The sequence below is a fragment of the Dasypus novemcinctus genome, chromosome 17 (genome assembly GCF_030445035.2).
Source record: "Dasypus novemcinctus isolate mDasNov1 chromosome 17, mDasNov1.1.hap2, whole genome shotgun sequence".
Lineage (NCBI taxonomy): Eukaryota > Metazoa > Chordata > Mammalia > Cingulata > Dasypodidae > Dasypus > Dasypus novemcinctus.
Window position 1 is genome coordinate 50269386 of NC_080689.1, and position 25861 is coordinate 50295246.

At 36.9% G+C, this 25861-nt stretch overlaps 1 protein-coding gene across 4 annotated transcripts in view; it reads right to left on the reverse strand.

Moving 5' to 3' along the window:
* Window positions 1–3788: 3788 nt before the first annotated feature.
* Window positions 3789–25861, reverse strand: part of USP34 (ubiquitin specific peptidase 34) — a 285574-nt gene continuing 263501 nt past the window's right edge. For 3 of the 4 annotated variants that reach the window (XM_058278638.2, XM_058278635.1, XM_071208856.1), the window contains 12 exons: window positions 25343–25421; window positions 24496–24591; window positions 23708–23834; window positions 22934–23041; window positions 21693–21797; window positions 21452–21576; window positions 20338–20461; window positions 9035–9114; window positions 6495–6635; window positions 6254–6397; window positions 5249–5408; window positions 3789–5054 (listed from right to left, as the gene is read on the reverse strand). In XM_058278638.2, coding sequence (XP_058134621.1) covers window positions 4423–5054; window positions 5249–5408; window positions 6254–6397; window positions 6495–6635; window positions 9035–9114; window positions 20338–20461; window positions 21452–21576; window positions 21693–21797; window positions 22934–23041; window positions 23708–23834; window positions 24496–24591; window positions 25343–25421 — 1921 coding nt within the window. In that variant the 3' untranslated portion in view covers window positions 3789–4422. The remainder of the gene's footprint in view (window positions 5055–5248; window positions 5409–6253; window positions 6398–6494; window positions 6636–9034; window positions 9115–20337; window positions 20462–21451; window positions 21577–21692; window positions 21798–22933; window positions 23042–23707; window positions 23835–24495; window positions 24592–25342; window positions 25422–25861) is intronic. The other variant, XM_058278637.1, reaches the window with a different exon arrangement.

The following is a 25861-nucleotide window of genomic DNA, read 5'->3' on the forward strand; positions in this document are numbered from 1 at the left end:
CTCAACAACCAGTGCTGGTCAGTAAAGAGGGAGACTGAGCTGGCCGGATCTCCTGAGTTCCTTGCCAGCTCCCAAGGCAAACAATGGTGCTGCCCCGCCCTGCCTGGAAGGGCTCGTGGGACACAGCAGACCAAAATGTGGGTCCAAAGCTGAGTCAGCCTTAGGCTGTGTCCCTCTTTCTCCCCTTTCCTGGGGAGTTATATCCCTGGGGTCCCCTTTGTCTGTAGGCCTGAGAATTAAAAAGTATCTATATGGTGGAGGATGGTGCTGGCATTTGCAGCTGCGACTTTCAACTCAGTTTTGCTGTTGCAATTCTTTTCCCTTGCCCCGATCTCTTCTGGGCAGTGTCCAGCCTTCCCCTGGTGTCCTAAACCTTAAAAATCCTTTTTTTCCAGGCTGTTTCCAGCCTATCCTGTAGCTATTTTTCTGGGAGAGAAGAGAATCCTGTCTCAAACAACCTTTTGATGATGGGGAACTGTGAAAGGTGAGTAGGGTCAGATAATCTACACTTGCATCCCCTTTAAGCATTTACAAGCTGCCATTCTTGATGGAAGGGGATGTATGAACAAGACTTTTTGTGGGACAAATTATGAATTTATTTCAAAACAATGTTTGCAAGACAGTGTTTTTTGGTAGGCCACAGATTAAAAACCAGGTTACTTTTGAGGTTCACTTACCACAGTGGAAGAAACTTCTCTCCTCTTCTCACTTTGGATTGGGAAGTCTTAGATCCAGCCAGATCTTGGAACCTGGGGTGTAGGGCCATTGACATCCTTTGGTCTTAAGTGCTCATGTGCTTCTCTTTGTGTCCTCCAAATTAGATTTGCAAAGTGTCCAACAAGGATAGGGGTGCTCACCCATAGCCAGTGAGTGAACATAGCTAAATAGCTTATGGGAACAAAGAGTTCTCTTTCTAAAGCATGAAGCAGGACAGTGGCGGAAAAAAAAGTCTGGAAGGGGCAGTGTGGGATTTGGGGACAGTTTGGTATTTATTAGGAGGAAGACTTAATTTTTAAATGTAAGCAGTTTTATTTCTAGGTGTGCTAATTATTCTCTGGAGTTTCTGTGCTTCAGGGCTCCTCACCCCCAGTAGCACTGGGTGTAAGGATCCCCACTGTGGCACTGCACATGACAGAGCTGCTCGACACAGCTATAGCACACCTGTACAGCATCTTCACTGAGAAAGATGTAACTTTCCAAGTTAGGATATTAAATGTTGACATTAGGGGGAAAATATGTCTAAAACAAGTGGAGTTGGTTTGCTTTTTCCCAAGGCCAGGTTTTTGTAATCGAAGGGATGGTGGTGATGTAAGTCTTGAGGGTAGCTTCTGAATAGTTTGGGGGAGGTGGAGGGGTGGGTGGACATTTTTATTGAATGTACCAATGGCAGCATTTAAGGGATATGGTGTGGGCAGCAGCGGGCCTCCGGGAAGGTCGACGCGGATGGCCCGGCGGGCTCTCCGGACGGGGGCTGCCTCACGGTCGAAGGAGAGGAGGGGGGTCGGCACGAAGCCGTTGGGCCCTCGCTCTCTCCGCTCAGGCACGGGGGACGCGCGGTGCAAGCAAGAACACCATGGAGACAAGGTCTGGGCACAAGTCTGCTTTATTGTAGAAGGGGACATGGTTTTATAGGGTCTAGGGATACGTAAAGGGACTTGATTGGTGCTGGCGGGTGCTGTTGCTTGCGTAAACGGTTACTGGACAGTAGGCGGTTACTGGACAGTAAGCTGGCTAAGGAGTTAGGAGCAAGGGAGGGGAAGGGGAAAGTGTGGGCTGTCTAGATAACGGCTAGGCGGAAGAAGGAGAAGGGGAGAAGGAGGGGCAGCGCCGGCTGCCAATACTGGGCGGGAAGGAAACGGGGACAATATGTCAATTCACTGAGATTTCTCCCCATGGAGAAAGTTTAAAAAAATTTTTATAAGTAAAAGTTATGTAGGCAAGATAGAAAACGGTAGTAATTGTTAATTTCCATTTAGATTAAAAAGGTGATAGTACACGCTCGAATAACATGTCTACTGTTTCATTAGTTGGTGGAAAAATTTTCTAAATCTTCTGCAATATTAGAAGATGAAAAGGGAGGGAAATTCTAAATGTTTGACAGGAACATCACTGCTAAATGTATAGAATTGGCAAGTAATCTCAGGAGTAAAAAGGTAAATTGGGGCTCTTTGATTACTTTCTGCTTTAACTTGCTTTGGGTTTTTAATCTGAGTTCATAGAAACTTGAGAACTTGATAATGTTGGTCATGTATCCAAGCAAAGACCTTAGTTTTTTACATTAGTCCTGTAAAATGGTTATGATTTCAGAAGAAATAATTATTACCCCATCCTCCTGCCCCTGCTGATCTCCCTTGGTCTGGAAATTTCAGGTTTTGCATACATGAAAGCTCCTTTAGTTCTGCCACCTAAATCATTAGGGTCTATGCTAGCAAATATCAGTTGCCTCATCCTTGACATCAGTTCTCTGTTCTGGTTACCATTACTATATTTCTGTCCTTGATGCTACTGCTACTGAAATGTTTTGACAATAGAGATGATGCATTATCAATGGTGGTTCCTGAAGTAGAAGATAGGGTTTTAATGAAAGGATTTGGGAAGTTTTATTTTTTTTCAAGATTTATTTCTTCCCCTCTTCATTGTTTGTACTCGCTGTCGGCACTCTGTGCCTGCTAGTTTTCATCCTGCGTAGTAGGCAGGCACCCAACTGGTTGAGCCACATCCACTTCCTGGATTTGGGAAGTTATAAAAAAATGTCTTGTGTTAATTTTCCTTTGTTTTCAGTTAATAAATAAAAAGATCATCATGAAACAGAGCTGTAGGAGCTGGCCAGAAAGTATGTTACTAGTATCCTTTGTGTTTAAAAGTCCCAAATCATTCTAAGTGTTTTTTTTGTACTACCATGAAAAGGAAGTAAATAGTATTGCATGGATAATTTTCCTTTTCAACATGCAGCAATAAGCTTTCTATTTTTATTACAGAACACTATGCAAGAGTTGACTAAATTTTGTTCCTACTCTAGCACAAACAAAATTACAGTTGGACTGTAAAGGAGTTCCAGTCTGTAAAGAAGAGAACATGAGATTGTGTTGGCAGAAGCAGCATTTTGAAGAATTAAAATGTTTACTGCAGCTGATCACTCTAAATAGATGAATTATAGTTATGTGGTTTTAGAAGAGGTATTTTTGTCAGTAGGAAAAAGTCAAGTTTATCTCTACATTTTATATTGAATGAAATTCCATTAACTAACAGAATTTAAAGCATTGTTTGCATTTTACTGTGACTAGACTCTGTATTGAGGTAAAAGCAACAAGCAGGCTGAAATTAGTTATTAATCTCATCTCCCACAGCGTTTCCCTTGAAACAAATCCAATCCCTGAACACAGATATTTTAAGTTTCCCAAGCTCAAGCTTGCCCTAGGAAGCTTACTTTCAGCTGTGGCTGTAATTCAGGAAAATAAAAAACAAATGTGATATTGATATAGATACCATTCCTTTATTTTACTTTAGGGTTTTTTAAGGCATGTATCTCTTAGGTAGTAGATCAGTGGCATGTTGCATTCAAAAGCATGTTGAAGTGAGAGCCAGTTAGCTGTTTCCTATCACCCTTGGTGGGCCCTGCAGTAGTAATGCACTTTGCGTGGAGAGGACTGCTTAGCCTGTGGAGATAAATTACTATTTGGACTGTCACCAATATCTCTATTTAAATAGAGTATAATGGGTAAGTGCTTCATTTATCATTTTCTCATTATTTTTCTTATGAGAAGACTGAAGCAAGGTATGTAAACAAATGAAAAGTCATCACAATCAGTTTAATTAAGTGCACAGAATAGCAATCAGTCATATCAATAAAAATAAAACAATTATTTTTACATCAAGTGTGCTTTATTTCCTCCACAGGTATTCTGTTAAATAAAGCACCATTTATATACTGCCAGGCCACAGCTAAAGAGGATTCTTTACAGAATCAAATTTCTTGTGGTTGTTCCGTATACAAGTAAACTTAATTTTGATAAGAACCACAGCGATCGGAGGCAATCTGCCTCTATTATAAGGTACAAAACTGGCACAGAGGACACCATATTATTTATACACAGTAAAAATGCTGTAAGTTTAAATTACATTGTACAGGGTAGGGAACCCTGCCTGTTCCTCCCACACAGCCATATTAAATGAAAGCCACTACAGTGAACTCTTAATTACATAAAACATATCCATTATCTGATTGCCCTTTAGAAAGTATACTTAAGATGCAAATTTTTTCATCTGGAGTTCTGCCTGACCAAGAAGTAAGCCTATAAATCTATCTTGCCATTCAAGCAGAGAGCACTGGACAAACTGAAGCACAAAACAGAAAATAAGCAAAACTTATACAAACAGCATTGGGGGAAGGGGGACTTAAAAGTAGACATGCTACATCTAATGTCAAGAAGCTGCTTGGTTTCCTTTGCCAGATATCCTTGTGACCACATGGATCGTAGATTCAATGGTCCTACACAGGGTATCTAAAATGTCGTGTTGCTGCATGTGACTAAAGAGTCCTCTGGAATGGCCACAACTGAGTGATAAAGCAGCCTCAGGGTCCTGGGAGGACAAAACTTGACCATCACAACTTCTCAAGTCAGCTAAGTCAGACAAAACTGCCGAGAGAGAAGTAGAAGGAAACTCGGATTCTTCCTCAGCTATGTTAGAATCCTTGGAACAGTGGAGGTTAGAATCCTTGGAACAATGGAGGTCTTTAAATTCTTTACAATCTTCAAATCTACCACTGTTTGACTGTTCACTTACATGCTGTGACCTGATATTTGACATGTCTTCTGAAAACGAAGATGGAACTTCCATTCGATATTCTTTAACAGAACTATTTTCAGGGGAAGGAAGATCTTGCTCAGTTCCTGGATCAATGATTGAGGAGTCTCTGGTCTCATTGTCTGACGTGCTAGTCGGGGTCAGGACCTCCCTTGTTTCTGTTTTCACATCGCTGATGCAGCTGTCTACAGTGTGCTCCTCATCACTACTAACACGCCTTCTTTTAACAGGAGTTGCCCCTTCATCATCTGTGAAAACAAACATTCAAACTGAAATGTCTCTAAAAGGGGTCATTAAGACTGGATTGGGGTGGTTATGTGAAATTAACTTCATCTGTTGCCAGTTTATACTGTATTTAGGAGGTAAAACTGAATAAAGTTTAGTTTCATTCAGTGAGTTCACCCCCATCCCAAAGGTAATGATATTAGTCTATAAAGCTTACCTTTAGTTTTTCTTTCTTTGGCTTCTTGCTCTTGGAGTGAGTTTCTCTGTTGCAGACAAGTCCTGCATTTGCTTAAAAGCTCTTGCAAAGTTGGAATTAGAGCTGGGTTTAATTGTTTGGGAGTGTGCACTGATAGGAGCAAAGCAAGTGCCCGCAGGTCCTATAAATATAAAAACCCAGATATGAACATTTCAAATTCTAAAGCCAACATTTTGACACAGATTGTTTATAGTTAAGTGCAGAGGTTTAATTTTCCATCCTGGTTTCTCTGGCATTTTTAGAAGTGAGCCAGGCTGTTTGTGATACTACTGTATTTCAACAATCCTAAGACACTACCACCATTATTTTATCACCACATCTCTAAGTAAGTCAGACTGATGATGTAGATAGTGCTTTCTGAAAATAGAAAAAAAAAGATCAATAATAGAACTTAGGTAAGCTTCCATAGGAATTTCAAAACATACCCTAAATGATCCATGAGAAATTTAGCTTTTGGCTTTATAATCTGGAAATCCATTTTTAAAATAAGATGATTTCTCATCAATGTCCCAAAACACTTAGTTTTGTAATCTGTTCTGGCATCTAGACATCTCATTATTTGGGAGGCTGCTGCCAAATGATGACAGAATAATGGAATGATCTGGAAACGTGCTATTACACAACTATCATGGGAGAGTCTACACAGGCAACTAATTTCCTTTTTTAAAATAGTTTCATAATCATATAATCAAATCTATTGCCTATAATTCATTATAGGCAATAATGGGAATATCACAAATAATGTTTCAAAAAATGTAAACAAGTAGAGATTAAACCGTATTTTCTAAGGTAAGAGAAAATGTATGCAAGGCACTGTGAACACTTAAAAGTTCAGTCAGGTTTTTCATCATACTTGACTTTTATTAAAGTATGACTAGTGAGTTAAAAGTTATAACGATAATAAAATCATACTATAGGCCAAATAGAGTTTTGAAGCATGCAGTTATTCCCTTGTATAGTTCTTACCCCATTTAAAGAAGCACTTGCTTTGGAAATTTCAACTCGGTTGGTGAAATCAGATTGTAGGTTCTGATACTGATTTATCAAGTTTGTAATAAGGGTGCTGATCAAATTGGCACAGTTGGCTTCAGAAAACACTTGACCTTGAACCTGAAAAAGATTGGAAAAAAAAAAAAAATTCCAGAAGACTGACATAATGAATACAAATTATAACTAATTTTAAGTGAATTTCCAAAATATTACATACCTTTAGGAGAAAATGTGTCATGAATGTGTAGACAATATTGTTGTTTAGAAATGTTCTTTCATCCATTAGGATACATTTAATGTATTCTGCAAAAACAGGATCTTCACACAAAAGCTTGATGCAATTTTTTGACATAGCTGACTAAAGTGGGGGAGAAGAAGCATTGATGGTTGAGCACTGAAATAATTGGAAACTTGAAACACGTTGTTATTTTAAATCCTATTCAAAGAGCCACTTTTAAGTCAGTCTACTATGTATGTTTAACCACACCAAGTGTCTTTCCCATACATTGAAACATTATTGATTTGGACTTTGTGGGTGAGTGTTGGGGGAAGAGACTTCTAAAAAGTCTGAATGGTAAATCTGAATAAAAATGTTTTAAAAGAAGCTGCTTTAATATCTTGCACTGAGACAGTTAACAAGGACTTATTGACAAATAAGGCTAACAAAGAGTAGGATAAGAATGTTTACAGAGGATTGATTAATGGATAATTAATAGATTACCAACCCACACTTGGAGGAAAAAGATAAACCTTAAGAATTAAAATCAATTCATTCTCTAAAATGGGGTTATAAACATTTATTGAATAATTTCACTGACAATAATAATTTGTCTGGTAAACACTTATTTTTCCCCATAAATAGTGCAAAGGTAAACAGCACATCTATCTCTTCTCCCACAGAGAATCTCACAGAGAATTAGTGGGTCCCAATATATAAAACTTTCACTGAAATTTGGTTTTCCTGTTTTCAAATGGTCATGGCTCTTAAAACACAAGTAGTATGTCTTTAAACAGATCTCCTCCTTAGATTATTTATATCTGTGCTCTAACAAAATGGACTGTGAAAAAAACCTTTTAGATATGTCCACATGTGTATATGTACATATTTTATTGAAGTAGGCAACTGTGGTAGGTAAAGTATTCAAGGTTACCCAAGAAATTAGGAGTCAAATGAGATTTGGACTGACCCAGGTCTTCAGATTCCTGTGCTAGGAAAATGTCTTACTCTACCAGACACAGCCTCTGCCTGCTGCCTACGTTTCTTGCATAGGATGATTAATCCTCTAGGATTGGTGAGGGCTTTGGAAGTCTTTCTTCAGCATTATTTTAGGGGACAGTTTTGGGGAGGGGAATCCTGGGAAAAAGGGAAAGCTATGGGAATAGTAGAGCGCGGAAGTAGACCAAGAAAAAGCAAAAAGCAACTAGTTAAATCAGGAATAATGAAAAGAGCAACAGCTGGGGTTAGGGACTGAGGGAGTAATGAACTCCAATTTACTCAAAGACCACTTGGTTAAAAAAACAACCTGTAGGGAAGTGGATGTGGCTCAAGTGGTTGAGCACCTGCTTCCTGCATGGGAGGTCTCGGGTTTGGTTCCCGGTGCCTCCTAAAAAAAAAAAAGCAAATCAAACAACAACAAAAAACAACTCAAGGGGAGCCAATGTAGCTCAATGGTTGAGTGCTGGCTTCCCACATATGACGGTCCTGGGTTCGATTCACTACACCTGGTACCTTAAAAAAAAAATCAACCTGAAAGTTGTTTTCTCAATGCCTATTACAAACAAAGTCAAAGATCCATATTATAAAAAAACAACAACATTTCTTCATGACAGAGGTTAACTAAAAGAAGATCCCTGCACTAAGAAGCTCAGTTTCAGAAAAGGAGAGAAACAACCATTACAGAAAAATGTGACAAACCTCTATCAGAAGAATGTATCACAGAAGAATGTATCAGAGGACTACTGCCTGAGAGGCTGGACCAGGCTCATTTACAGTCTTTCAGATATTATAATATGGGATTACAGGTTTATGACAAAAGAAGGTGAACAGATTTCTCTCTTCTCTGCAGTTGGAGATATGCTGCACCTATCCAACTGCGAAAATCCAAAAAGGACGCAGATCCTTTATGCCTGATCTAAGGAATGAGTCATACCTTTTAGGACTAATCTGGTTTCTCCTTCCCTGCCCTTCCCCCACCACAATTTAACAAGCGTTACAGAGGTGTCCACTTTATTGAGAGGATGTTTCTTAGAGACTTAAGGTAGAAAGTGTATAATCTTTCCTGTTCTCAATGAGTTTACACAAGAAAACAAGCCCATGGGGCTCAGGAAAAACTACTCCCAGATAACAAATAAGCAAGAGTTAAAGGACAGCTGAAATGGTTTCTGCTGGAGCTTTTGGAATAGTGGAGGAGAGGGAGGCCGAGAAGAATGTGGATGTGCCTTCTTTCGCTAATATCTTCTAAAGTTTTGTATTTTTCCCACAATCATGGATAACTGACCTATAAACGAGACCTTCAATTATAAAGCGCTTATTTGAAATATCTGCTGTGATACAAATCTACAAAAAGTCAAAGGGAAACTGAATGCCCAATGTTTAATTAATAGCTAATGTTTCCATTAATCTTACTTTACCTACCCAGATTCTAAAACTTTCCCCAACTTCCAGCCAGTTTAGTATTCAATTCATTGTTTCTAAAGTTATAGACCACCTGGTCAGATGAGATAAAAGACCAAATCATCTAAAACTATTTTTTTTACCTGAGTCTGGCATAGCTCAGTCCAAAGTTTAGGGAACAGTGCAAGATGAAGTGGCAAACCTTCATAGGCAACTAGGACACCTAATATTTGAAAAGAAATTAGAATAGGTTATAATTATAAATTACACTATTGAGGTACTATACTCTGCAGGTACAATAATAGTTATTTCTGGTCAAAACTACGCATATTTTATCTTTTAGAAATATATAAAGTACTTGAAGAACTGATTCCAATGTTTAATCAGTGATATAATTTACAATGCGGTATCATGACTGAATTTATTTATATCCACACCTTAGCTCCAAAAGATCTGTGGTAGCTTAAGCTAATTCTGCTTGAGTATTAGAACTTTATCTGGGGTAATTTAAGATACTGCCGTGGTTCCAAACCTTTCTTGGTTTAAGGTATCACTCTCTATATTAGATAATTTTCATTGAATATTTAGACTGGGGATCTAAATAGGATGTAGAGAATAATAAAACATACTATTCTTTCCTATTTTACCTTGTTTCTCCGAAGATAAAAAAGAATTATTTTTGTGGCAGATATAAGTAAGCATACTGCTCTGAGTCTTTAGCAGTTTTTAGTCTTGTCCCCAAGATTTCCTGAGTGGGCCATACTTCCTGGCTTTATGTCAGAGAGTCCTACCTGGAACCTCTATGGTTTCATCTCCTCTTGACTATTCCAGATGTCATATACGTTTCTAAGAGATGTGATCCCCTATCCTCACACTCTCATACCCCTCAAGGCACAAAAAAATAAACTATCACAATCCTAAATAAATTTGCCATCCTCTACCTCCTCAAGAAAAGTAAAATCTTGGAGAAGGGAAAAATATAACACAAGCCACCTCCCTCCAGTTAAGAAAAAAACTTTTTTTTTATAAAGGAAAACTTTTCCTGTTAAGGACCATATAGTAAATATTTTAGCCTTTATAGCCATACGATCTCTGCTGCAACTAAACTCTTGTTATGGTCAAGGCAGCAGCAGACAAAAATGAATGGGAAGAGCTTTGCTTCATAAAGCTTTATTTATGAATGCTGAAATTTGAATCTTGTATTTTTACAAAGCCATGAAATATTATTCTACTTTGGTATTTTTTTTTTCCTTCAACCATTTAAAAATGTAAAAACCATTCTTAGCTATGGGTAGCTTACTGATCATACAAAAACAGGCAATGTACAGGTTGCAGCTTACCAAACACTGGGCTGAATAAAGATTTGAGAAAATCTTAGAAAGGCAAGTCAGATCAGTCACCTAACTTATGAAGGATGCCTAGGATCTCGTTTGTGGGAAAGGCTACTTACTTTCCTGTTGAGGTTGGAGGCATTTATCTACCATATCACAATACATATAAGCATATAAGGACATGCCATATAAACCAATGGCTAAAAGGAAGAGTCCCTATGTTCTGCAAGCCAAATCTAGCCCACAGTCTGTTTTCAAATAGCTTTGTGAGTTAAGAATGGCTTTTGCATTTATAAACGGCTTAAACAAACAAAATGTGACAGAAGCCATATGTGGCCCGCAAAATCTAAAATACGTACTGTCTGGCGCTTTAAAGAAGTTTGCCAACCCCTGAACTTGAGGCTGTCCTGACTATATAAACCTTCTCATGGGAAAGCAGACTTTATACTATAATTTTAAGTTTCTGTAGTCTTTATTATTTTTTCTCCAATTATTACCCAAAGTAAACAATCCTTATTCCTACTTTCCACAATCACCAAAAAAGCCCAGACCACCATGTCAACCAAAAAAAGAGAAGCATTATGTGACCAAAGATCATTTCCAAACTGTCTTCTGATATGAATATTTCCACTTTACAGAGGGCGGGGGGGGAAGACACTGGCCACCAACTATGCTAGGTATTGTCAGATAATCATTTAATTTTCTCATCAATCTTGGGAAGTATTATTTCATATATTTTTCCTCTTTTGGATGACAAAATTTGATTCAAAGAGATTATATAATCTGTTCAGGGTCATCCCCAAACCAGTAAGTAATATAGCTAAAAGCCAACCTCAGACTTATCTGATTTAAAGCTCATAATCTTCAGTAATCAGTGTTTTCCCAAACTTCAGTCATTCATGTATCATTTTCATGACTTCTTTCTCATATATGCCAACACCTGTACTATTATATACCTAATCCTTTTCTTTACAGTCTCTTAGAGAATTATAGAAGCCTTATCATAGCCAATATAACATCCAGGAAATCATGGGTTTGATGTACTAGTTACGTATTTTTGAAATAGAGTAAGATAAATATATTTACTAACATAAAAATTACTTTCCCTGGACCATCTTGTGTACTATCTCTGGAAAACATTTAACCACTCTTGCTGAGCTAGACACCTCCTTGGCAGTCCCACCTATTGCCATTCCAGAGCCACACCTTCTTTGGAAGGAAGGCAGTTTCTTCACAGCAGCAGAATACCAGCCTCTCCCTATCATTTTCACAAAGCAGCAGGATGCTCAGGAGCCCCTGGATCCCACCACTCAAGGGACAGGCCCAAGAACGGTGCCACCCTCCAACTGCACACTCCTTCTCCAATACCTTCTGGCTCCAAAGAATAGGGAAACACCATCACCAAAATTCTCAGGCACAAGTTCAAGCCTTGCCTCAACAAATAGGATGGGCAGTGTACCAAAACATCTTGGCTTCCACATCACTTTCCTCATCCTATGACTTAATGTGTCCTCAAAAAAGGTCCACACTCTGCGCAAGAGGGAACTAATATACAAAAAAAATAAAAGAACTGTTCCAAACATATTCTTTCCTCATTAGTAACACCTCATACTGCAAAAGCTGTTGGGTGTGTTATTAAAAGAAAAATCTTTTAAAAACTATTTTTGTAGTAGAATGGTATTTCAGATATTTATACTTTCATGATTGCTGTGAGGATAAAATATTCCATATGTATTCTTACTAGTTACAATTTCTCTTAACTGTTATGATTCTTTGTCTAGTTCTCCACAGGTTTATCCCATCTAAGCAATTATTATCCATGAAGAAGGGTGGCTTTAGTCAAATGGGCTTATGACTTATATTCCATTATGAGATTGAATCATCAAGACATATTAGCCTAATAGTATCACACAGCTGATTGTTATAATTCCCCTTCTTCTGACTTCATACTCACTAAGCAACCTACTACTGAATATCTGGCTCTCCATGTAAGTTCCTGTAAAAAATATGCTGGTTTTACTATAGAATATTCTGATTTCTGCACCGGTTCTTCCTATTTATAAATTATCAAACTGGAATTATAAGCAAGTCTCTTAAATGTGATTACTATGCATTCATCCAGGATAAATGGATTTGCTCTTGGTGAGATGATGCTAGCTAATGTCTGAGTTTGCAGTAAAAGTCTCCTACTGGTGTGAAATACACTCACCATATGAAGTATTTTAGGAGAGAGCCAATCAGCTGTATCCCTATTCAGTATACTACTACTATGACATCACCAAGAGTTCATGAAACATGAATCAGAGCTGTCCTTTTTATAATTTGAATTTTTGTTTTTATCAACTATCCATTTTTAATTCTAGAGATTTTATATTTAGATTGTCTACATGTTACTTGCAAAAAAATCTACTCCTTTTACTTTATTAATACATTAAGAGAACTCTCGAAAACATTAATAAAAGTGATGAGATTTTGTTTTGTCCCTGAAAATGAAAATTAATTAAATAGTGATGGAATCTAGAGATTTGTTATTTAGTTTAATTTTACTGTAGCACTGCATTATTAATTTCACATATGAAGCATGGCATCTAAAAGGATAGGATTACAGTTGTAGTACTTTCATATTACATTTAATTTTTTCCTAATTACAAAATGAATACATGATCATTACAATTAATTTAAATCTTACAGATATATATATAACACCTAAAAAAAGGAAAGCATCCCATAATTTCTTATAGTTAAGCATCATCTTCTATTTTTTTTTTTCGGGGCTTCTATGGAGTGGTTCTTTCCCCCATTTATAAAAATGGTGTTATAGTCTATACACTGGATTCTAACTTGCCTTTCCTGTGTAATCCAAGGTCAATTCCTATTTTGTTTGTTTTGAAGTCTATATCACAGAGATGAACCTAGGGATTATTTAACTAAGCTCCTATTGGAGGATTTGGGTTGTTTCCAGTTTTTACCCATTACAAATGAAGTGAAAATAAACATCTTATGATTAGAGTAGGGTGGATTCCTAGATCTGGATTGATTGGGTCAAAGGGCATGAACATTCCAAATTAATACTACCAATTACTTCCCCAAATAGACTCTGACTGACACTCTGTTATAAGACCTCTTCTTTCCCCAACCTGTAGGAAGTATGGGTATCACCTGAACTTTATATACCCATGTTTCATTTTTTTTTTTTTTTAAGAGAGATAAATCATTGTTATTTACTTTGCTTTTTATTAGGGAGACTGGGCAACTTCTCACATAGGTATCAAACATTTACTTTTTAAAGTGTATGAATTTCCTGTTCATGTCTTTTGCTCATTTTGCTTAATGTTCTTTTTTTTAAAAAGATTTATTTATTTCTCTCCCATTCCCGCCTCCCCCCCACGGTTGTCTGTTCTCTGTGTCTATTTGCTGCGTATTCTTCTTTGTCCACTTCTGTTGTTGTCAGCGGCACAGGAATCTGTTTCTTTTTGTTGCGTCATCTTGTTGTGTCAGCTCTCCATGTGTGTGGCACCATTCTTGGGCAGGCTGCACTTTCTTTCGCGCTGGGCGGCTCTCCTTATGGGGCACACTCCTTGTGCGTGGGGCTCCCCTATGCGGGGGACGCCCCTGCGTGGCACGGCACTCTTTGCGTGCATCAGCACTGCACATGTGCCAGCTCCACATGGGTCAAGGAGGCCTGGGATTTGAACTGCTTATTAATGTTCTTTACCACCTTATTCAATCTAAAAACTCTTTATACACAGGTGATGTTAGTAATTTTCCCCATTAGTCACTTGTGACATTATTTCACCATGCAGTATTTTCTATTTTAAGTGGCAGTCAAATCTCCCATTTTCTTATTTTATGGTTTCAGGCTTTGTGTCTTAAGGTAGTCTTTCATATTTCAAGGTAGTATCCATACGATTACAGGTTTTCCTTTAATATTTTCTATGATTTTATTATTCACAATTAAAGTTTTAATACTCCTGGAACTTATTTTGGCTTAAGGAGTAAAGTGGTGTTAAGACTTGTTTTCCTTCCCAGGTAGCTAGCCAATTACCTCAATGCTACCCATTCTCCAAATAATCTGATAGGTCATCTTTATTACCTACCAATTTTTTGTGTATCCTTGGTTTCTGAGTCTTTCCACTGTTTTCCTTATGTATTTCTGCACTGTACCATATGGTTTTAATCACCACGGTTTACTTTTGTGAAGATGGGGGGAGAAAAGAGAAAATATACCCACAACTTGCTGTTTTTATGGGGAAAAAAAGGATAAAAAATGGATAAAGTAGTGGATGATAGGGTTGGGTGTGATCTCTCTCTCTCTTGCTCTTTTTTTCACAGTATAGTATAGCTGATAGGACATATGCTCTAATACTTTTAAAACAAGAGCATATGATGGTACCATGAAAGAATCTCATGAGATGTGGAGGCATTTTCGGGACTTGGAGTTGTCCTGAGTGGTGCTGCAGGGACAATTGCCGGACATTGTATGTCCTCCCATGGCCCACTGGATGGAACGTGGGAGAGTGTGGGCTATGGTGTGGACCACAGGCCATGGGGTGCAGCGATGCCCAGAGATGTATTCACCACATGCAATGGATGTGTCATGATGATGGGGGAGAGTGTTACTGTGGGGGGAGTGGTGTTGTGGGGGCGGTGGGGGTGAATGGGGACCTCATATTTTTTCAATGTAATATTTTTAAAAAAATGAATAAAATAAAAAATAAATAAATAAAACTAATTGATCCTGAAAAAAAAAAAAGAATCTCAAAGCTAAAGGAGTTCAGAAGAAGGAATGATTAAAGGGAATTAGGAAGGCTTCCTGGAAATTTTATCATCAGTGATGGGTAAGTTATATTAAGTAAAGAGGATAAGAAGCATGTAACGAATAAAGGAATGAGGATGGGAAAGCACAAGAGAGTGAATCTTACAATGTACCTTTTTTTTCGATGTGTGAACTGTAAATTTATGTATGTGTTAAACAGTAAAAAAAGAGTAAATAAAAACAAACTTTAAGAAAGTATTTTAGAAATCAGTAGTGCCAGTTTCTTTTACTCCAACAATTTTTCAGAATTTTTCTAGCTAACCTCTGCTACTTTTAAATATAAAAATCGTGGTTTTTACATCATGCCCACTAGAATAACTGGTATTTTTTAAAAAGGAAAAGAAATGTTGGTGAAGATGTGGAAAAATAGGAACCTTTAAAGGTAACCACTGTGGAAACAGTTTGGTGGCTCAATAGAAAATTAAGTATAGAATTACCATTATGACCTGGCAATCCTACTTTTAGGAATATACCCAAAATAAATGAAAACAGGGACTTGAACACATGTATTTGCACTGATGTTCAGAGCAGTATAATTTACAATAGCTAAAAGGTGAAAACAAAAGACTTGAATCTCTGGGCTGTCCATGTACCACCTAGGCCCTAAACCTCAGCAGAATTGCAACACCTACTCTCCAGTTCATTGAACTCACCCAGCACAACTAACAAGGAAGTGAGGATGGTCAACCACCACATCAAGGAACCGAGAGAGTCTATAACTGCAAGTAAGAGAGTCCCATCCATTAGCTGTATGGAATTGAAGCCCCTCTCAATTAGAGGTGGAGTGGGCATCACCATCTCAGAATCCTCAGGATTGGGGAATAAAATATGGACTACAGCAGATTTACTGGTATTCTATTTTAGATTTATTATGATTCTAGCAATGGAAGAAATTATATCATTTATGTGGAGACAGTGGCCACTGGAGTTGCTGAAGGCAGGCAGAGGGAAAAATGGTATAATATGAGGGCATTTTTGGGACCTGGAATTGTCCTGAAAGACACTGCAAACACAGATATGGATATTATATATCCTGCCATAACCTACAGAATGGACTTGAAATTGTCCTGAAAGACATTGCAAAGACAGATACAGGACATTATATATCCTGCCATAACCTACAGAATGGATTGTTAACTACAATGTAAACTATAGTCCATGCTGGGTGGCAATGCTCCAAAATGTGTTCATCAATTGCAATCAATGTACCACACTAATGAAAGAACTTGTTAATATGGGAAAAGTGGGAGTTGTGGGGAGTGGGGCATATGGGAATCCCCTATATTTTTTTATGTAACATTTAATGTAATCTATGTATCTTTTAAAAATAAATATTTTAATGTTCATTGACAGATAAATGGATAAACAAAATACAGTATATATGGTGCAGTGGAATATTATACAGCCATAAAAAAGAATGAAGCTCTGAAACATGCTACAACATGGATGAACCTTAAAGACCTCATGTTGTGTTAAGTAAGTCAGATACAAAGGGATAGATATCGTTTGATTCCACTTATATGAAAAATATGCAATTCAGAGACAGAAAGTAGAGTAGAGGTTACTAGGGGCAGGTAGAAAGTGGATGGGGAGCTAATGCATAATGGGTACAGGGCTTCTGTTCAGGGTGTTGGGAAAGTTCTAGTAATGGATGGTGGTGAGAGTTGCACAACACACTGTGAATGTAGGTGGTGGACTTGGCCCAGTGGTTAGGGTGTCCGTCTACCATATGAGAGGTCTGCGGTTCAAACCCCGGGCCTCCTTGACCCGTGTGGAGCTGGCCCATGAGCAGTGCTGATGCGCGCAAGGAGTGCCCTGCCACGCAGGGGTGTCCCCTGCGTAGGGGAGCCCCACGCGCAAGGAGTGCGCCCCGTAAGGAGAGCCGCCCAGCGTGAAAGAGAGTGCAGCCTGCTCAGGAGTGGCACCACACACATGGAGAGCTGACACAACAAGATGACACAGCAAAAAGAAACACAGATTCCCGTGCCACTGACAACAGCAGAAGCGGACAAAGAGAGTGCAGTGAGTGGACACAGAGAACAGATAACCGGGGTGGGGGGGAAGGGGAGAGAAATAAATAAATACATCTTTTTAAAAAACCCAAAAAACAAACACTGTGAATGTGACTAATCCCACTGAATTGCATGCTTAAGGGTGGCTGAAATGCACAATTTTATATTTTATTTACGTTTCCACAATTGAAAGAAAAGATTAAAGAGACAATGATAAAGGCAATACATGATCCTGGTCTAGATTTAAAAATAGAGGAAAAAAGGCCCAAAAGGACATTACTTTATTACAAAATTGGAATAAAGACAATAAGCTTTACATCAGTGTTGTACTTAAGATGTTTACTTAAGTGACTATACTTGTTCTAAGGAAACATACATGGAAGTATTAAGTGTTTGAGGAACATGATATATACAACCTAATCTCACATGTTTAGAAAACAGAATGGAACAAAAAAAGTGGCAAAATGTTAAAAGTTAGTAACTATCTAGATATCTAGGTAGTGATTACACTGAAGTACTCTGTATAGATTTTGTAATATTTTTGCAACTTTCCTGATTAGGTCTAAAATTACCTAAAAATAAAAAGCAAAAGTGAAAAAAAAAAGAAATGGATAGGATAGGATAGAAAGTACTAGAATGCCTCACACCTAATAAGCCTAAGAATTTTTTTTGTGAAACACACAGACTTATCTGTGTAGCTGGTCCCACTGTAATGTGTATTTCTTACTTTGGATTTTGGTCAAAAAGTTTGAACCAGAACTCTGAAAGGTTTGAATCTAGTGTGTGAATTTGGTGGAAGATGTGATAGTTAAACCTAGACCCAAAGGAGGGTATAACCAAAAAATTTAATAATCCTGCTGAAAAATACACACACACACATATATACTGTGGTTTAAGACATCAGTAAACATCTTTGCTCATCCTACTTGAATTCTCTCTCTCCCCATTTCTTCAAGCACTCTAAGCCTCCATTTGTTTACTATTAGGTACCTATACCTCTACTCTTCTCTGCAACTCTAATCTACAATTATTACATAATTCCTTCTTATCCCCTAACAAATTTTAAAATCTTCTTTGTTACCCATACCTCGGAACTGGAAGAGACTTGCAATCCAATATAGGTCCTTGAGACAATCCCACTTATGATCATAATATTTTTGGTATTCTGACCCTTGGTCATCTAATCCTTAAGGCTCAAATGATTAAAATATAACCAATTTAAGTTTATCCTCTTCTTATTGACAAAATTTCTTAAAGAAATTAAACAAATTAAAACCTTCTATTAACTCCTTTGCTCACCACTAAGGTTATTAATGTGGGCTTTGTTTTGTCAAATCCTTTCTGGGGTGCCTCTCCCTAGAAGTAGTCATTTCAGCTATAAGAAGGAATTAACTTCAAATTCTAGTACATAATAGCCTTGGCTTTTAGCTCTTTGTCCAACATCATATTCAAGATAATGTCCAATTTTCTGCATTAACTAAGATATAACCAAGAACAATTTCTTTTTGCTAAATTTGTTAAGGTTTTAATTTATACCTAGAAATGTGCTGTTCAGTACAATAGGCACCAGCCACACTGGGATAAATTTAAATTGGTTGAAATTAAAGACTCACATTTCAAGTTTTCAATTCTGACATGTGCTTTAGTGGTGACCATACTGGATGGTGGTATAGTTTGAGAATATTTTATATCATTACAGAAAATTCTAGAGAACAGTGCTAATCTAGAGAACTAAACACTATGAGGAAACATCAGCAGTGCTTCAAGTGATGTGAGTGTGGGATTTCGTTGCCAAAGTTGATTCAGCCAGGTGGATATCCTTTCTCTTCCTCCTTCCTCTCCCCTCAATGTTTAAATTTTCTGAAAGTCTGCATTTGTGTTGATGGGACAGGCAGTCCCAAACAGGGTAGAAGATTCATTATTTGGTAAAAGCTATTCAAGTGCCCATAATGGCTCTTCACATAACTGGTGGTATAAATCATATGCACACAAATACCAAGAACTTTCCAGAAGGTTGGCATCTTACAAGTTTCCCTCCTTATCCAGGAAGGAAGGCTATGCTCCTGGATATTTTCTCATACCTTGTCATTGCCACTGCTAAGTTTAGCTTTTACCAGGTACTGTGATCCAGCTATGTAACATGGAAATGGGACACTTTGACCCTATCCTCACCCCCACAATCTTGGCACTTCATCTACAAAGAAAATCAGCAAGTGGTAATAGGTGAAAGGAACAACACCTCCAATTTGAGGATGCTCCAATAGCTTACCAATAAGATGGCTTTCCTGGAGAGGAATTAATCCCTGACAACTGTTACCTCTTCCTTCTTCTTAATCCAACTTAAAGCAGATGGACATCTTTTGCCCTACCTTGAATGGATCAAAGCCTTTTCCATAGAAGGAGGGATTGTGCTTGTAAGGGGCACAAACGGGACATACAGGGTGATGGTAATCTATTTCTTGATCTGTATGGTGGTTACATGAGCATTTCACTTCTTGCTCTCTAAAACAGAATTACTAGAGAATAAAGTGCGCCAGGCCATCCTTAATGAAGTCTGGAGAAAGGACACATGCCTGGGAACTCTGGTGGTCCTGAGAGGGGCTATCTGATGGCAGATCATATGTCTTCTAAAGACTCATCAGCTAGAAGTTGTAGCAATTTTCCTACTGCTCTTAGGCGCATCCTTAAAGATATGTAACTATTAATTTGAGCTTTTCTCCCCCTATATAATTCACTGATGGTTTTCTGTTTTCTTCTCACATCTCCCCTTCAAAATTTCCCTTCTCACTCACTTCTCTATTTTATGAGACTTACCTCCTAATTATTCATCTATGCACCTCTACTTTACCCTGGCAAGCCCACCCAGATTGCTTTTGATATTGTCATTTCCAAAGCACAGTTGGCACAACAGATTTCATCTCATCCTCAAGACCAGGGCTGGGAAAGTCCATCTCTAAGCCTGCCTCCCTAAGCAGAGCAGTTTGTTGGTTTGTTTTATAAATTCTGCTGGGCAGATGTTGGAGAACTTAGGCTTCTATGTACGAAAGTGATCAACTCTACTCCACACTCCTTTATAGACCAGCTGAAACTCTGGGCAGAACTATTCAATGGAAACCAGTAAGTTGGTGTTTTCTTAATAAAAATAAAAATGTTCCCAAGAATAATTAGTATTTTTAAACATTTACTTTATAAAAAAAGGATTGTATCTTTTTTTTTTCTTCCCCTTTCTGAATGGCTAGGGTGTTAAAATAATTAAGTGGAATTTACTGCTCATCTTTTATACTTACTCAGCTTAACTAATGTTTCAGTAAATTTTTCACAGTTGATTGCAACTCGGCATAATAGATGGATGAATTGATGATAAGAAAAGAAGTAGTCTAGCAGCATACGATCATAAACGTCATCTTTGCCCTGAAGGTTAAAGATGATAAAATGGTTGCACTTAAATTGTATAATAAATTAAAGAGCATATTTTGTGCAAATGTAATAAGTTTAACTAAAAAGCTGATTAAATATTTAAATTCTTTATAAGAACCTAGTTTTAAACGCCAAATTTCTAGTAATGTTAAGATATTAACTGTCACAGTTTATTCTCCATGTGCTCTCAGTTAGAATTACCCATTTTTTTCTATATACTTTAATAAAACAAAATTATTGTAGGATTTTTAAAATGTGACACTTTAGCTCTATAGACACATATCAAGAAGAGTGAATTAAATTTGTTTTTTTGAGATAAATTCTGAATTATTTGTGTGACTGCGACTACAGTGTTAATTATTTTAAATATTTTATAAGAACTTGTCAAGTATACTTAAGATCCAAAGATGGTGGCAGGGCAAGTATGAATGATGTGAGTGAAGAATAAGGGCAGAAACTGTTTAAAAGAAAATTAATGTTGAGACTAAGATAAATTATCCTGTGTCAAGGTACCTTTTCTCTACAATTTAAAATTAGTATTATTTTAGAATAGCCATTAGAGGACAGGAATCCAGCTACTAATGTTGATAAATCTATCTAACCATGATATTAGCCTTAGGTCAAAGGAATGTATTTTTAAGGGCAGTAACAAAGGTAAATGGTTATATGGCCAAATTGAAACAAAAAGTACCTAGCTTGACTTTTCAGATTTAGAAATATGACCCAATTATAATTTAACTCTAGTGACAAACACTAAGACTACTTTTTGAGGGGAAAAAAAAAAACTTACTACTTGTGCTTATTGTTGATTTTGCAAATATTCAACCAACATTTCAGAGCACTAAAAGGAAAAAGTCCAAATGAGTCTAATCTTAGGATCCACAAAATGGTCATTTATGTCTCATAACTTAATAACTGCCAGAGGGGAAAATTTTAAATTACTTTGTAATACATAAACATGGTTTTCCTGGCATCCCAACATACCTTACTGGTTTCCACCATTGTGGGCAAGAGGCACATATTGAGTTCAGGGCGCGGAGGCCGAATATTGCTTTTCCCTCCTATTAGCTTGATATTTTCTCGACAAGGGAAATAAGGTCCAAGAGACACTAAGACATTAAAAGTGTACAATAAGAATAAATGGAAAAAATAAATTTCCATGCTTCAGTGTGCAGAAAGATTAAATGCCAGCCATATTCAAGTATTGTGCTAGATGAATACATACTTGGTATATTACTGTGATGGTAAGTACAATGGTTGTGCTGTAGAAATGGAACCAGAGTATGAAGAAAGTCATGGGGACTCAAAAGCACAAGTTCCTTGAGGACATCTGAAAATGAAAACACAACCTGGGTATTAAAAAATTGGAGTTATGTCTACCTGCTACTTTTAAACTCACAAATCCTGTTGGGATGACTTATTGCAGTTTGGCAGCAGGGAGAAATTCTGCCTGTTTGCTCAATCAAGTCTAGATCAGCAGAACAACTAACGAAAACAGGACTGTAATTTAAGAAAAAGAAAAACACTATTTGTATTTTATTTAATAAAGAGATGCAGCATGGAGAAGGACAGTGAGGGAAATATTTAGTACATAATGATAATCTCTCCTATAGAAAATCAACCATAGCAACTCAGACAGAAACTTAAGGTTCCAAGTCCTTTGGATCTGAGGGACAATCCTACTTGTTATGCTTTATAATACCATTAATAGCTAGACTGATTCTTGTCTTGTAACCACAAAGGAATACAAGTTCATGATGAAAAGTTATTGTCAGGGTTTCTGGCAATCACAGGTGATTGCCATGCCCTCCTCTCCCCTTCTTGGAGAAGTATAAACATGAAAGCCAGTAATTACACAGGACATCAGACCAATGCTATCCAGGACTGTCTGCTCACCCATGGCAATCAGTTATTTATATCCTTTTGAGATACCCACAAACTGTTACAGTCTCTAAAGATCATAACTTTAAATGGTTTCTAAGGTAATAAAAAAGTCAGTAAAACCCTAAAATGGGTGGGTGGGTGGGTGGGTGCTTGAACAGACACAAGTGATCATTATAAAAATGCAATTAAGAAAAAGGTGAACTGTTCAGAGCATAAGGACAGCTACTGCAAAGTATTTTTAGGCAAAAGAACTCGCAGTAAAATAATCACCCAAATGTCAGTTCTATCTTTTAAAAGTTTATAGGATTATACCGTGCTTATACAGGATCACAAGACTTTAGAGCTGTAAGGGACAGAGGTAACCCAAGGACAAAGAGCCCAGATATATTAAGTCATCTACTGAAGATCACATAGGTAATTATTAGCACTGTTCTCTTAGGACCTGCTGCCAGTATGAGTTATGCATAATAAGTACAAATGTCTTCTAAACCTTACAGACCCAACCTAACATTTTACAAAAATATTCCACTAAAATTTTCTTCCCCTAGGTTTTAACACATGTATATTTTCTAAGAAACTTACCTATACAGGCATTTCTGAGTTCTGGAGGGCTATAGGAATTAAGAAGAGTTAACAGTTTATGAGCAAATTCAATTCGCTCCTGCCACTGGATTAATGCTTGTTTCACATCTGCAAATATAAAAACACACATAAATATGCCATTTGAGATCTAACTACTGCATTGTTATTTTATAAACCAAAGAATGCTAATGCTAAGAAGTTCAAATTAATTATATAAATATTTCTGGTGAAAGTGAAAAGATTCTTTTTATGAGATAGTTACTGCTGTTAAACTTGCTAAATTTCTTATAGTATATATTTTATTGATGAATATGTTCCATGCTTTAGGAATTTATCTAGAATTAATTTCTAGGAATGAATTCCACTGTCTAGAAATTGATATGAAGTTCAGAGTTTACACTATGTTACAGGGACAAGAGAGATATTTTACAGTTATTTTTTTTAAAAACTAAGCCATGGAGGTTTCCAGCTGGAGAACCTTTACAAAATACCTAAGCTGTTAGTGTGCTTGGGAATGTTTTCTAATTTCTTTAATCTTGCACTTACAGCATGCTTGCCTATTCTTTAGGCAAACATAAAGTAAATATACAAAAGCATTCTAGAGTTACAGCAGGAGGTCATGATGAACATTTCCTGATGGTTAGCTAATTTGGGCCCCATCTTCTGTGAATGAACTAGAGGTAAAGACAATTTCCCTGTGGCTTGTGGTTTTAAGGCCTTATTTTTCTTTTTTATAGTAGCACTAACAAAAATAAGAAGTAGGAATAACCAAACCTTTTCTCTGAAGATATGGGCGTGTAGACTTCAAAACCGAAAGGAATATTGACAGAAGTTCTACTAAGTCTCCAGTTACATGGCAAGCTGTAGCTTCATGATACATCATATGCAGTGTGTTGAAAGACTACAAATGATTTAAAAAAATTGAAAACTTACTTTTATATTTAATTTATGGAGACATAAAATGGTAGTGCTTATCTCTATGATAAATATTTTTAGATGAGACTGTGTGTGCACACATGTTCACAAAGTAAATGTATCCATTCATTTTATCAAAAAGCCATATTCTCCCATTCAGCTTTTTAAAAATTAAAACAGTCCTCACTTTAAGAGTTCTGATATTCTATATAAATTCTAGTTTGAAGGAAGAGTTTGTTTCATCAACTTTTTTTAGGGATGGGAAGGTGGGTACTGCTTGTTCTAAAAGCCTTAGGGATTACAAAATAGCAGGCAACAACAGGAAGAGCAGGGAGAAGAGGTTAACTGCTTTAACTTTACAGGGCCTTTGAAGAAAGATAATGATGAAATAGCTATCACCCATACTCAAAACAGCAGGTGTAAAAGAGGTAAAAGAGCCCCCAAAGGCAAGCAGGAAATTAATCCCTTTCATTGTATTGGCTTTTTAAAACTTTAGCTTTTTTTTTTTCTATTTCATTTACACTGAAACATCCTTCTCCTAATAATCTCAAATCAGTTCCCCATATTCACAATTCAAAGTTCAAAATTCTTAGCCTAGAATCTGTGGCAGTACATAATCTGAACAATGTACTTGTGCAGTATTTAACCTGTAAGCTGTGAGGACAGGAACCATGTCTGTCTTGTTCACTGCCGTATCCCCAGTGCCTAGCACAGTGCCTGGCACATAGCAGACATTCAAACATCTGTTGAATGAAAGAATGAAATTCTCACTACTCTTCTTCACAAACCTTTTGTTTTAGCCAAACAGAAATATTTGGTATTTCTCAAACATACCCAACACTTTCTTGCCTCTGTGTTCATGAAGGCCTTTATCTAAATGCTCTCCCACTTACCTTTGCAAATGCAAATTTTTCAGTGAGCAGTTTGAAACATATTCTACTCCTATTCTATATCATTAAATGAAAAATTATCCTACTCCTTAATTCTTAAGGTACTCCAGGCATGTACTCTTTTGTCTTATCTCTATTAAAGAGTACAACGCACATGTATAGTCTTAAAATCATCTTGTACTTGTGGATGTTCAATAAGCATGGGTAGAATAAATGAATGATTTTATCCACCTGTAATAGCCTCACTGGTTTCCTCTGAAAATGCTAATCTCGGCTTCTATATTCTGTCAAATTGGTCTGCTGGGGAAACCGAGTGCTTGGTTAAAGAATATGAATTTTGCCTGTTTCTATCTGTATAAATGAACAAAATTGGTCTCTCTCAATGATGGTTCAAAATTTAAAATGAAGGGAAAAGTATGGAATTATTATGAAAAAAGAAACAGCACTCTAAATATTATGATCTAAATTAGCATTTACTCTAGTCTTATATAATTAAAATCTTGCTACTGGTAGAACTGTTACCCATATATTCTAAATATCTATAAAACAAGAAGTCTTAGTGAGAGAACATTTAACTTTCAGTAAAATTTAATGAAATATTTACCTCAGTCATCAGGATCAACCCTCGATTGAAAACAACAAGAAGTCTGTCTTCATCAGATTCTAATAGTATTCTGAAGGCACTGGAGGAATACATAAAATTCAGTTTGACAACTCTGAGTCAGAACAGAACACTTAGATGATGACAAAAGTAAATAGTTATAAATTGTCACTCAAGTTCTCTATTTTCTTATAGAGAAAAAACTACTGTATCTGTTTCTTAGTAATATACTAAACAGAAATAATAAATAAGTTATGTTTTTAATATGTAGTCAAAATTCAATTATCCACAACAGTGGAAGAGAGGTGTGACGGGATTTTTAAAGTTTCAGTACAAATAATGTTTATTTTCATAAAAGGTTAATCATCTGAATTATGTTAAGTTTTAGATAATAGTAAAATAAGCTTGTATTATCAAAACGTTTATACCCTGCTGGTTATTTGGGAAAAAAATGACATGAGGGGAAGAAAGGTTAAAAATATATGGCCCTGAAAATAATTTATAATAATAAACATCAAAAGT